Source organism: Xiphophorus hellerii, chromosome 19 (genome assembly GCF_003331165.1).
Source record: "Xiphophorus hellerii strain 12219 chromosome 19, Xiphophorus_hellerii-4.1, whole genome shotgun sequence".
NCBI lineage: Eukaryota > Metazoa > Chordata > Actinopteri > Cyprinodontiformes > Poeciliidae > Xiphophorus > Xiphophorus hellerii.
In genome coordinates, this window is record NC_045690.1 from 5,313,214 (window position 1) to 5,327,466 (window position 14,253).

General features: G+C 33.7%; 1 protein-coding gene across 1 annotated transcript in view; it reads left to right on the plus strand.

Moving 5' to 3' along the window:
- The window catches only part of ltk (leukocyte receptor tyrosine kinase), a 51,494-nt gene that overhangs the window by 4,638 nt on the left and 32,603 nt on the right, over positions 1-14,253 (plus strand). Inside the window, exons 2-6 of the mRNA XM_032547625.1 lie at positions 424-556; positions 3,449-3,598; positions 4,642-4,858; positions 6,780-6,919; positions 8,238-8,375. Coding sequence (XP_032403516.1) covers positions 424-556; positions 3,449-3,598; positions 4,642-4,858; positions 6,780-6,919; positions 8,238-8,375 — 778 coding nt within the window. The remainder of the gene's footprint in view (positions 1-423; positions 557-3,448; positions 3,599-4,641; positions 4,859-6,779; positions 6,920-8,237; positions 8,376-14,253) is intronic.

Below are 14,253 nucleotides of genomic sequence, written 5' to 3' on the forward strand. Positions count from 1 at the left end.
TGGCCATTTGGAGAACATTCATAATCTTGATGTGACTTCTTGAAGCATTTTTTTATTCTTGTATATGTGAGATTATTATTTTACTCTTCCAAGTACAGTAGTTTTTAAGAGTTTGGAAATCTTTTTTTTTTTTGCAAAAAGCAGAGCTGAAATGAACTTCAATTAAACTGGAAATCTGAATAAAACTTTACAGAGGAAAATAAAGTGATACACAAATATTGAAGATGAAGGTTATGAAAGGTTTTGTTTGCTGGCAGGAAATGGAAGAAGTGAAGAAGGAAGATTGACCCTGCGCTCAGTCTGTTTGTGCATATATTTAGCTAATAAATGATGTTTTTCAATGCGCCGTCTCCTTAGTCCTTATCTGACTTGAGTATTTTCTCCTCCAACCAGGCAGAATGTTGTTTGTCTTTTTAACCAAAGCAAAACAGTGGAATATGTCTCTTCCTCTCTGTTTTTCTTTTCACAGTAAGCAACGCCTGGCAGACGTTTTCTTACACCTTTGATGAGAACTTCTCAGATGAGTTTCTGCCTCACCTGGAGGATGACACCCAAAGTAAGATTAATGTGTTCAGACAGTTGAACTGAATATTTTGACGATGATTTGAGATAATTATATGAATGTGAATGTGAGCGTTTTGACCCCGAGCTCCAGCACTGTTTTAGTCTTTTCTCGTTTTATTTTGTGTAACTTTGGTTGTGTTGATATTAGTAGATTTTACATTTTCTTTGATCAATATTTTTAATTTTCATTGTTTTGTTATATTGACTTTTTGCTGTTTCTAATTAATGTGTTTTTATTGTTTTTTTATGCATATTTTTATTTGGTCTTTTATGTTTTTTTGCCACAGCATGCATAATATTTTGGATAGTGTTGAAACTAGATTCTCATACAGACACATCCAATGAATTAAAATATTATTAAAAGTTCATTTATTTCAAGAACTTAATCAATAAATAAAGCATATTATATAGATTATTTACACACTGATAGATGTTTGAAAGCCTTTATTTCTGTTCATTTTGAATTTTTTTCCCTTACAGTCAATGAAAACATGACATTTAAAATAAGAATCATACATCAAATCAATTAAAAAAACAAATCACATTTTATTACAGAAATGTGGGCTTGATAAAAAGGGTATTTAATAAATGCTTAAATGTTGTTATTTTAAGGTATTTTTAATCTGAAAAACAGGACTTATAGGGATATGTATTCAAATTTATTGATATTACTGTCAGTTTATTCTGATTTAATGTCAAACATGTGAAATTTACAATGTTATTTACAACATAAATATTGTATATTTAATAATTTGGCAACTTTTCACAAACTAAATAAAATGTAAAAAACCAAATGGATTTGGATCATCCAAGTTTTATCAAGTTTTGAAACTGAAAAACCAAATACTTATAATGTCTATTTTGCATATTTGAGGAGAAATCTCCAGAATCTTTTTAGGCTTTAACTTAACTTGGCATTAATGGAAAATAAAAATTTCAGAAAAATCAAGAATGCTTTTCATGACAATACATTTGATCAAAAAATAAATAAAAAGTGTAATATATTACCTTTAGAAGGGCATTTTTGTGCCTTATGCAATCAAAAGGGACCTGAAATTCAGGGACCCACAAATATTTCTAAGAATAAATAAATAAAATGAAGAGATAAAACATTGAAATAAATTCCAAATGCATATCTAGGGATTAAGTAACAAGAAACCAAATAAAATATGCATGGTTTGAATTAAAAGTTAATGTTTCAGTTCTTATTTAAGTGAAAACTCAGCACAGAAGCTGCTCAGCAGAGAGAAAACACTTTCAGCCAGAGTGGATATTTTTAGGACGTTTCAAGTGTTGACAGAGGGCATCTGTGAAGCAACAGTTTAATGATACGCCTCGTATTTCTGTGTTTTTTTTTTGGAGCTAGAAGGATTTAGTGTTGTTAGTTTTATGGTGGCTGTTTCCTCTTCATTAATCACATTACATCTTGAATGAGTTCTTCCCTCTGATCCTGTTCATCATCCCCCCACAGACTCACAATCACTCAGGCTTTACAGCAGACCTGTCTGCCTGGCTGCTATAAACTGAGTTTAAGTCGGGTGAAACCGCACATCTTATGTAAAACATTAGTTAATCATGAGGTTTTTGACATGTTTTGATGTTTTAAAGTATTGCACTCACCGTGGAGTTGAACCAAGTTGTTTTTATTTGTTATTTTGCTTTTGCCAACATAGATTTTTACCTCTGTTTTGATACTGCTTCTGCTTTTTGTGCTTTTCTCTGTTTTTACTTTAGCTACGGATTTGGTCAAAGGTTTACATTCACTCATCAGAGGCACGAACGTCAAACTAACTTGATCTTCCTTTTTCCAGAACTAAATGATGAAAGAGAGAGAAAATTTTTTAAACAAAACAAAAAAAAACCCTGTGTGCTTCAGTTTGAATTTATTGTAGATTTTCTCTAAACCAATCAGGGTCAGAATTATACATACAGGCTCAAATAAACACATTTTTGTCTAGCAGTTGGGGGTTGTAAAGTGTTTTTTAAAATCTTTTTTTACTATTTGTTTTTAGCATAACATACCAAAATATTCCCCATAACACTACAGACTTTGCCTCAATTATTCTGTTCCTCTCCTGCTTTATCATACTGTCACTTGTTGACCAAACCCAAAGATACTTTGGATCATGGGAGTCAAACTCATTTTTATTTTGGGCCATATCAATAATCTGGATGTTCTTAAAGGGGCAGTTGTACCAAAATGTATTGATAAAACCCATTAAAATGTTAAAAATATTAATAAATAGCTGTTTGTTTTATCATTCAATAAGTGTTTCTTAAAATTAAATAAAATTGAACATCTTTTCACAGATCCAGGAGGGATCAGTCCCTCCTGGATTTTGATTGTTTTTGTGTAGTTTTGCATTTAGAATCAGATTTTGTGGTTCTGATTTAGAAATTTAATTTAGAAATTAAATTGGAAGGTATTTTTTACGATATTTGTGTTAATGTATGATGTTAAATGTGACTTTTTAATCACCTGCCGTATCGATCACAGACTATAATTTAACATCAAGTAAGGCTGAGGCAGCAGTGATTTAAATCCAATGTTTCTGACCAATTTTGAGAAAAATTTGCAGTAAAATCAGAAAAAATGTGGGGCTCTTTTTATTTTGTGTGAAATTTGCGTGAATTTTGCAAATTGGTGAAAAACTCGAGGGGCTTATTGATGTAATTTGGCCACATAAGAAGCTACGGTGGGCCAGATTTGTCCCCCGGGCCTTGAGTTTGACACATGTGGTTTAGATCCTCTGTTTCAGGGAGAAAATAATAAATTTTCTGTTTTTACCACAGTTTTTCATTGCATAATCACTTCTCTCTGAAAATAGAAGGCTTGTTCAAAGCGTTTTATGCTGATAATGACTAACCTCTGATTGTGTTACAGTTACCTCTTGTGATTTTGAGTCGTTGTGCTACTGGACTTTCACATACAACAACACTCACAGTGACTGGTCAGTGGTTTCACCTCAGCAGCTCAAAGGCACTAGGGCCAGGACGACGCCTGAAATTGATCACTCTCTGGGTCGATCTGATGGTGAGACTCACTGATGGATTATCGATTTGCATTTCACTCATTTTAGTTTGATCAAATGCGAGATCTAAGATATTTTAAAGGTGGCCTATGTTAGGATAGGACTAACATGTTCATTACATTTGTGTACATAATTATTCTTAGATAATTATATTTTAGTCTCAATTTGAGCTCATTTCATAATGAGCTGTTTTAGGGGCTCTTGTCACTTTAAATCTTGGGTTGCTAGGTAACAGGGCAGAGTTCCGCTGTGGTTGCTAGGTAACGGGCTGGGCCTGCTGATTTGTGCCATTATATTTGGAAGGTTTTTGAAGCATTTTCCAGATGCCAAAAAAGCATGAAATTAATGCCAAAAAACCAGCTGGGTGCGTTTATTTAAGCGGTTTTAAGTAGCAGCACACTCCAAAAACACAAAATATTACCAAATATTTTTGGTCTAGTTTCTAGAGCAAATATCTTAGTACATTTGAAATAAGACAAAACTAACTTATAAATACATTTTCAGCAAGACATAGGGTCTTATTTTAAGTAAACAATTCCTTAGCATTGATGAAAAAGTGCTAGTTCCATTGCCAGATTATTTATGTTATAGGAAAAATGTCTTGTTATAAGTGAAATAATTTGTCAGTGAAGCTAAAACCTTTTCATCAATATTAAAGAATTAGCTCCTTTAACTTGCTGAATAGTTAAGTTCAGTCTTATTTCAAGTATGCTAAATATTTGAACTAATCAAGACCAAAATTACTTGGTAAGATTTTGTGTTTTTTCAGTGTAGTTACTCTAAATTAGCTGATACTCAAACATCAAAATTAAAATCTCTTTTTTTACTTTGAGTGTTTCATAAATATTAAGGAATTACTGATCTAAAACAAGCTTCCATATCGTGCTGAGAAGTTTTGTAGTTTTGTCTTATTTCAAGAGCACTAGAAACTAGACCATAATGCTTGGTAAAAGTTTGTATTTTTGCAACGTAGAAATCCAAATGGAAGTACAAATACATGCAAAGTTTTTCATAATAGTGCTTCTTCTTTGTTTTGTCCCTTCAGGGCATTTTCTTCTTCTGAGTCCATCTGATGCAGAGAAATGTGAGCACCAAATAATAAGTCCGGTCTTGCCTGGGAGCAACAGACAATGCATTCTGCAGGTTGCTCTCTATGAATCCGGTCCGACTTTGGGCAACCTGACAGTCTCGATCAAACCTCTTCTGTCAGATTTGATCGTTCACTCTGAGGTTCTCAACCAGAGGAGACCAGACACCCACAGGTAGCCATGAACAAGTCTGTCTTTGTCTCAGTAATGTTGTTCTGAGCTCATTAGTTTGTTTTGTGCTTCTCTAGTAAAATAAAAGTAAACAACGCCCAGATTCAGACAATGAAAGGTGACATTCCTCCAGAGAGAGCAAGGTCAACAGATGCTAGCAGAGCTAAGAAAATGAAGATTTAATTTGAGGCAGAACTGCGTATTGTGGAACAACAGACAGACCCTTGAGTATTGTTTGGAAACCATGGGCAGGTATTTCCTATTGATGTGATGCTGTAGTGCAGCCATTTTTAGACCAGCTAAAAGCATTTGTGTCTCTGGATGTGGGCCGGAGATTTATTTAGATGTAATTGGTGAGGACAGAAGAGAGGATGGATGGGCATGTACAGTAAGTCGGTACGCTGGCTTTATTAATATCTCTGCGGTAATGGACTTTGCAATTTCATTATGAAGCACACACACACACCCCCACACACAGCGTTTCCATTTATTCAGCTCGTCATTCATGTCGTACAGAAGTGAGCAGACGTCGCTTACTGAAACTTTTTAAACGTATGTTATTTCACAGAATTTGAGGTAAATGGAAAAATGTAAGGAAATCAGGCAAAATGTCAATTTCCAGAAACCTGAAGGTGCCTCTTTCATTTGCTCAAATAGGTCAATATTTCCAGACATCATATTGTTCATGAATGAAATGGACAAAATAAAAAGACACTGACATGGGCTGAAATGGCACTCAAAGAGGAAGAAGCTGTCACTCAAAAAGCAACATTAAAAACCAGTTTACAATTTAAAAATGCACTCAGGGTCAAAAATCTTGAAGTTTTTGCTCATGGTAATCAGTGTTGCATTTGGTGGAAAAAGCTTCACACAAGGTACAGTGGTGACAGCATCATGTTGTGGATGTTTTGATCTTGTTGATTTAATCTTTTCCTTGTATTAGACCATTTGTAATTATCATTTTTTTGAGTTTTAAAATTATTTCCTTTGAGAAACTTTTCTTTTTTTCCTGTTTGTTAGTTTCAGGGTTTTCCTTTTGTTTATATTTCCTCCGTTCCTCAGCGCAGCTGCTGCTCATCTCCTAATTTCCCTCTGCCAGCTCTCTTCCCCAGGTGCCTCCACTCACCTGTGATTAGCTCTTCCGGTTCCCATGTCATTCTCCACTTCTTCCATTCTCTAACTGTTAAAACACAATTTTACCAAATTTTTCTGGTCTAGTTTTTGTGCAAATACACTTGAAATAAGAGAAAACTAACTTACAAGTAACTTTTCAACAAGACACAAGCTTGTTTTAAGTCAATAACTCTTTAATATTTATGAAAAAGTACTGGTTACATTGGCAGATTATTTCAATTGTAACATGGGAAAATTGTCTTGTTATAAGTGAAAACAATCTGCCAGTTCAAGAAGAACGTTTTTATAAATATTAAAGATTTATTTAAGCTCTTATATCTTGCTGAGAAGTAACTTGTAAGTTGATTTTGTCTTATTGAAAGTTTCTTAAGATATTTGCACTAGAAACTAGACAATACTTGGTAATATTTTGTTTTTTTGCAGTGTAGCTTCCTTTTTGCATTGTTCTCTGCGGGGGTTTTTTTAGCATTATTCTGACAGTTTCCCAGTTCTTGCTCCATGTCTGTTTATTAAAGACTCCAGCAAACTATTGAGAAAACCTCTAAGAAAGGTTACTATTCTGTCATTTGTCTGTCATTATTCTGTCACGTAATAAATGTGACAGAATTATTTATTATAATAATTTAATTTATTATAAATTACAAACATTTATAATAAATGTTCGTAATCCTAACTGATTGAAAACAGGACAATAAAAAAATCTTAGGTGTATTTTTATGTTTTCAACTTTAACTACAGAAGTTTCCAGAAATGAATGACTAAAAAGCTTTCATTGTTATCCTTTGACCAGGAATGAATGGCAGGTTTATAAAGCTGTGATTGGTCAGATGGATGAACCGATTCAAGTGACCCTGCTCTACACTTCCTGTGTGGGTGAAGGTGAAGTCACTGTGGCTTTGGACTCTCTGGATTTCATCGACTGTGGCTCAGGTGAGTTGTGTTTATTCTGCAGCTCAGTTTTTTTTTGGTTTTTTTTGTTCAAAATGTTTAATAATTTCATTATAGTTTTCTTTTTCTAGCTTATTTAAACCCCCAGTTTAGATCTGGCAAAATACTTGCGACATTCTCTAAAAACAGTTATAGCAGCTTAATTTAATGGTTCAAACTGCAAATATACATTATTATACATCAATTAATTATTTATTTATTATTATATATCAATTATTTTCACTGTTTAAAGGCCGGGAAATGTACATCTATGGAAGAAAAAGCGAAGAGCCCACTGCCCCACATTGAAAACCTCATAGTTATTCCACCAAATATTGATTTCTGAACTCTTCCTGAGTTAAAACATTTGTATTGTTGTTTCTAAATGAATATAAACTTGTTTTCTTTGCATTGATGTCTGAAAGCACTGCATCTTTTTTGTTATTTTGACCATTTCTCATTTTCTGCAAATAAATACAAAATTTTTGCTTTGAATTTCGGAGACATTTTGTCAGTAGTTCATAGAATAAAAGAACAATGTTCATTTCACTCAAACATAAGCCGATAAAAAGTAAAATCAGAGAAACTGATCATTTTAAGTGGTCTCTTAATTTTTTCCAGACCTGTAACTGGAAATATTTGTTATTGGCTCAAATTTTCAAATAATTGTGTCCCTACAAACAAGATTTCTGAAATTTCTTCTTCAACATAAATTTTGGCTAAATCTTTTTGCTTTTTTTGTCTCTCTACACTGCAAAAACAGAATCTTACCAACTGCTTTTGGTCTAGTTTCTATTGCAAATATGTTTGCAATAGAAACTACAGCCGTAAATGCTAATTTACGGCTGTAAATTACTGCAGCATTTAAGTTGTTTTTCCACTGTTAGCACATTGAGCATGATACAGGAAGGTGATTAACAGCACTAAGTCCCGCCTCCTGGTTCTCATTGGTTGTTTTTGACTGGAAGTTGTGCATTTTTGCAGACCGCAATATTAGCACTGGGATTATTTGCCTCATACCATACTGTCACAACATGGTGACAGTCTTAATAAATATATATAAAAAACATTTTTTAATAAAAGTTACATGATGTAGCTTTAAGTCTATTCATCTAGTGTGAAGAACTAACACCTCATGCAACCCTTTGACCTATGCAAACACTCATTGGCTCTTTTCCAGCTTAAAATTTAATAAAATGTGGTCAAATATAATCTTAGTGGTGAGTTTTAGCGCTTGTATTTTAGATCACATTTACCGACTGAAAGTTTTCCTTGTTTGTCCTGAAAGTTGAGTAATCATGGAGTTGTTGTGTGACTGCAGGTGATGAGGCCATGGACCTGAATCTCATGTGTGGAAAATCTTTCCACTGCGTAAACTCGGACGTTTGCATCAATCAGAGCCAAGTGTGTAACTTCCACACCGACTGTCCACTAGGAGAAGACGAGGGGTTGATCTGTGGTGAGCGCCACTTTCTGACTCTCTATGCCTCAACAGCTTTTGCAAGACTTATCCTGAGAGTTTCCAAACAAAACAAAGATTTTCATTTAAATCAGGGGTGTCCAAACTGCGGGCCGGGGGCCATATGTGGCCCCTGAACTGATTCTTTTGTTGCCGCCAACTACAATTCAAAGATTACAGAGATTCAGCCTGCCAAGCAAAGGTGTTTGACACCAATTAATTGTTTTTATTAGTGTAAAATTATTGCAAACAAATTCAAATCTTGTTTTGTTAGAAAAATTTTGTTGAAATACAAAGTATTTATATTTTAATAACCTTTCCCTATAAATTCATTGCAAGTAGTAACTAATTTATTTAGTGACTTTTACTCAAAAGCAAACTTTGGTCCACCCAAATCTGCTTTTAATTAATTAAATCTGACTAAATACACCAAACATAATCCAAAAAGTGACCCAAATCCTGCTCTTATGGCTGAATTTCTTTTTCTTTTTGTTTTCTTCCCCCAGATTTTGTTGGCATCCAACAAAATCTGCAAATTGGTTGCCTATGTTTTAATAAGACAAATATGTAAAATCCTTTTTTAAAATTTTGGCTATACACAATAATATGACAGATGTACACACTTCATTCTTTAAAAAACATCTACCGTATTTTCCGCACTATAAGGCGCACCTAAAAACCTTCAATTTTCTCAAAAGCCTACAGTGCGCCTTATAATCCGGTGCGCCTTATAAATGGACCAATATTGAGCCACAACAGGTCTCGCAACTACGGTAAGCAGACGCCGACTTCATTTTCCCCGTAGAAGAAGAAACGGGGGAAAAGCAGATGCCGACTTCATTTTCCCCCGTAGAAGAAGAAACGGGGGAAAGCAGCCGCTGATGCAGCCAGCGGTGCATGCTGGGTTTTCTGTAAAGACCCCAAAATGGCTCCTATTAAGAGACACGCTTACGACGCAGAGTTTAAGCTCAAGGCGATCAGTAGAACATGGGAACAGAGCAGCAGCCAGAGAATTTAACATGAACGAATCAATGGTGCGGAAGTGGATCTATATTGTGATTGCACTAACATTTGATTTACCGTAACAGCATCAGACTGTTTTTTACGTGTTTATTGAATCGAGGAAAAGTTTCCCTTCACTATATGTTATACCTTGCTGTTGTTAAAAGATAAACTGTGTCACGAAAATACCACGTCACTGACTTTACCTCAGGGAAAATAATAAAACAGCTGTTTATTCATTTTGGGAATGAACGGAGACCGGGGTTCGATTCCCCGACGGGGAGTGAAGTTTGTTTCAGGTCCCTCTTGAAAATTAGATCTAGATCTCAGCGGGGTTTACCTGATTAAATAAAGGAATGTTGCTGAAATGTGCTACACAGATCAATTTGATTGATTGGTACATAAGTTATTTGTGATTTTCAATTGTTTTAGAAATTAGATTTCCGCCATGTGACAGGAAGTTTGAACACCAGATTTAAACGGATCCTAAGTCTTGAAATACTGCATACAGCTTCTTTCTTACAAAATCACAAAAAGTATTTTATGTCTAGTTCTAGTGCATATACCTTGGTACACTAGAAATAAGAGAAAACTAACTTATAGTCAACTTTTCAACAAAAAATAGGAGCTCATTTTATGTCAATAATTCCTTAATATTGGTGAAAAATACTGTTAAGGAGATTATTTTATTTAAAGGACATTTTTCCCTTGTAAGTGAAATAATCTGCCAATGGAACAAGTACTTTTTCATCAGTTTTAAAAAATTTACTTTAAACAACCTGCTGCATCTTGCTGAAAAGCTACTTGTAAGTTAACTTTACCTTATTTCAATTATACTAAGATATTTGCACTAGAAACTAGGCTAAAACACTCAACACATAAATTTTTCTCTATACATATTTATATTTATATTTATACACAATATCTATATCTCTTTGCTATAACCCCTTATAGTCCATACATACATAGTCTTGTACATCTGTAAATAAATATTTATATCTCGTAGAGCACTTCTGGATAGATGCAAACTACATCTCATTGCTTGTACTTGTGACAGTGCAATGACAATAAAGTTGAATTCTATTCTAAATGTCTTCTTAAGTTAAAGTCCTTGTTTGTGCATACAATCTTGGCAAATAAAGCTAATTATGATTAGTTAGCATTCCCTAATATTAAGATATTGAACTCCTAGTAAATAAAGGAAGAGTTTCAAAACAACTTTCCTAAAGATTCATTGCTACTTTTTACGTCCTGCTCAGAAATATACCAAGTCTTAAATCTGAAAACATCAATCATGACGTGTAAAGAAACCTCTTTACCCTGCTGCGACTCAAAAGACAGTAATGAAGTCAAAGCACTCAGAGCTACTTGAGTTGTTTGTCCCAGAGGGAAGGAGCTGGGTCACAGTGCTGTGGCAAGCCTTTCACAGGGCCCACAAATTTATTTTACTTCCTGCTTTTCATTACTGACTCTATGCCACCTTTTCCAGGTGAAATGGGAAGTAAAGGGTTTGTTTTGTTGATTTTATTTTAAGGTAAATCAAAAGAGAATATTTTTTCCTCATAGTAAGAAAAGTAAATCCTCAAGATTCAGCAGGCAACAGAAAGATAAGACGCTGAGTAGCTAATTTTGTACCAAATATTTTTCTATTTTTTTCTATTATTGTAACATTGATATGTTTTCTGTTTAAAATATTTGCTAATTTGATTATTTCTATAGCCGAGGGTTGCACCAATTTATCAGTTCCGATTTCCTTAATTTGGGTAGATCGGTGATTGGCCGATGTTTACATGTGAAGCTGATCTTATCCACCAATTTTATCTACCTTGACAAAGCTCTAAAAATCAACCACTGTCCTCTTTCCTGTCAAAAAGGTTTGACTGATAGACCGGCCAACCAGGTTAATTTTAATATATATATATTTTTTTAATTATTATTTCTTGCTATATTGAGCAACATTTCAAACAGAAAAAAAAATCGGTATTGGCCAAAATCGGAATCAGCAGGTCAGGCTTTTTAAAAGATCTGTAATCAGCTGGAAAACTGCAATCGATGCACCCCTACTATAACCTAAGCTTGTTGAATATCCCATCTTTACCCCACCTGCAGAGGTCAAAGGGTACGCAAGAATAAATTAGAAATAACCTTTATTATTCCTCAAGGAGAAATTCAAGTGTGTCAACAGCAAAGTGAAGGAAATGCCAAAGCATGTGGATTCACACAAATGTAAAAATATAAAAATACTCTGTGAAAAGACAGTAAAGGCAAATTAACAGCATAAAAATGACACTGTGATGTTCATAAAAATAGCATACTGAGATTCAAGAAAATGTCCAGCCGAGAAGAGAATACATTAGAACAATTGACAGCGTGAGCATGAATATTAAGAGTATAAAAACTTGATTTAAAATTTTAAGTGAGTTAATTACAGGGTTTGTAATTCTTAATCAAAATTAATTGCATTAACTGAAAACCATTTCTTGACAAAATAAGCATTTATAATTTAAAACCCCTTTTTGCTTCTGAAATACTGAATAGACACCTGAGCTGAGCAACAAATATAATTGTTTTTTAACCTGTTTAAGTTAATAAAATTTTAATAGAACACCATATATTTGAATCAAAAAAGCTTTTTACTGCAAAATTATTGAATGAATAGACATGTGAGCGCAACAACAAATATAGTTTCTGTTATTCAACCATCAGATTGGTGCAAAGTTTTCAGTTTTTGAATGTTGACAATCCATTTTAACTTCATTTAAAATTATTTATTTAGAAATGTGGATTAATGTGTGAACACTGTTGTCATTAGCGCTGGACGTTTGGGCTGCTACAACATGGTTAGCATTGGGATGCTATTTTAGGCTTAAATAGCTTCGCTAATATGCTAGCTCCTTTTAGCAAAACATGAACACAACAATAGTCTTTTCCAGCGTCCCTTCAGATTGTTTTTGAAGCAATAATAAACCCGAGTGGCCCAAAAAAAGGCTTTTTCATCCACAGCTTTGCGGACGTAGCTTGTCCGTCAGATTTACTGGCGTACCAGAAACACGCAACAAAGGTTCCAGCTTTGGAAAAGACAACAATTAACTACTTCTAAAATTAAAATCTATGTAATTAATCTGCTGATATTAATCCCACCCATATTTACAAGATTACTGGACTCACTTCTCTGTTTTGATTGTGGACCAAACGCCCCTGATGTTTCTGATGAGCAAAGATCAGCATTACTCCTTTAGGTTGTGCACTGATAATAATATAATGATCACAGATGACTGATGCAAATGCTTTGGTCTCCATTTAAAATGGAAACTCCCTCTACTTCCTTATCTCTCCCAGAGTTATACCCATACATGTCTCACATAAAACTTTATTTTAAGTGACCATAATTTGGGAAAAGTACAGATTGTGCCTGTGAATTCATTTCAGGTGAAATTTCAAGCAACAGGGTTCCTTTCAAACAAGATTCAGAGTAAATTAAATTTAATTTTTATAAAATGGAAAGTGTTATTTGTTTGTTTAAAATGGACTATTCTGTTTAAGATGACCGCTTCAGTCTGTTTTACTAAATTCAGCTGCAGCTCTTGACAAGTTGCTGCTGAAAAACAAGATTAAAACATGAATCACATGATTGTTAAGTTACAAAACCCTGAAAAATAATGCAATGTCATGTACCCCTTATGTGAATTTAAATTCTTTCTTTGTATGTGTTTGTTTTTTAGATTGAATGCTTATTTTATTACAGTTACGTTTTTTTTTAGCTTGCACCATCTGGCAAACAAACAATGGCAGCCAGCCTTGTCTGTAATTGTGTCATTCAAATCGTTCATCAATGCAGTGTCGTTTTTCTGCAAACAACAATAAATGAAATAATGACAAAACATGCAAGACAGAAAATTAAAAACACATGGTGAATATGCAGCAGTTGCTAATCTACATGTAATCACTGGTTTCATTATTTATCAATAATCGTTTTATTAATTTAGCTGCCTGTTAGATTTAATTGCTGTATGTGAGGTCTGGCAGTTTCCTATATTTAATTTTTTTTTCATGACTTGTAAGTTGAAAATAAAGCCAAAAACTTGTAAATATTTCACCTGCCCAACAGCAAACTAAGTTTACCATATTTCAATTAAACAAAAATAGTCAAACTGTTTTGTATGAAAGGGTTTTTTAACTCATCATAGAGCCAAAACTTAAAAAATGTTGTTTTGATTTTTTTTTATTGAAAGAAAGGCCTTTGGCTTGATAAAAACTGTTTTGCCTTGTTACAAAAATGAAGTTTGTTTTCAGCACTAATTACAAGATTTAGGTTACTCTTTCTTCAGAAATTCTGGCTGTGATTAACCAAGTTTCATTAACTCAACAAAAGCAGTGCACAAAATTTGTAGGATTCTTTAATTGCTGTCAGGAGCCTCAAAACTCAAAAAAGGAGCTGAAAACAGCCATGTGGCTGTACTTTGGACAGCCCTGTAATGAAATACTAAATGTGTTTTTTGCTTATTAATAAGACAACAAAAATTCAACAACTTTTTCTCTAGAGCATCCATCCATTTAAAAAAACACCTTTCCATTCTGTTCTTGTTGACAAAAAAAATGTGATACATAACATTTCAGAACATTTTACATTAAAATAAAAGTTTGTCAATATTCTACTAACGTCAAAACATTTCACAATTGTGGTGTTTCCATTAAATAAAAAATGCAATTAAATTCAAACGTGGATCAGTTTATTCGCCCGATAAGTCATTAAAAACCAGACGACTTTCTGTCATCATCTTCTTCGTGGGTTTTGCCAGTGGCAACATCCGGTTGTTGATCATGTGACTCGTGTGATGTGAATAAAGTATTTCTATTGTAGTTTTGCAAAATAAAC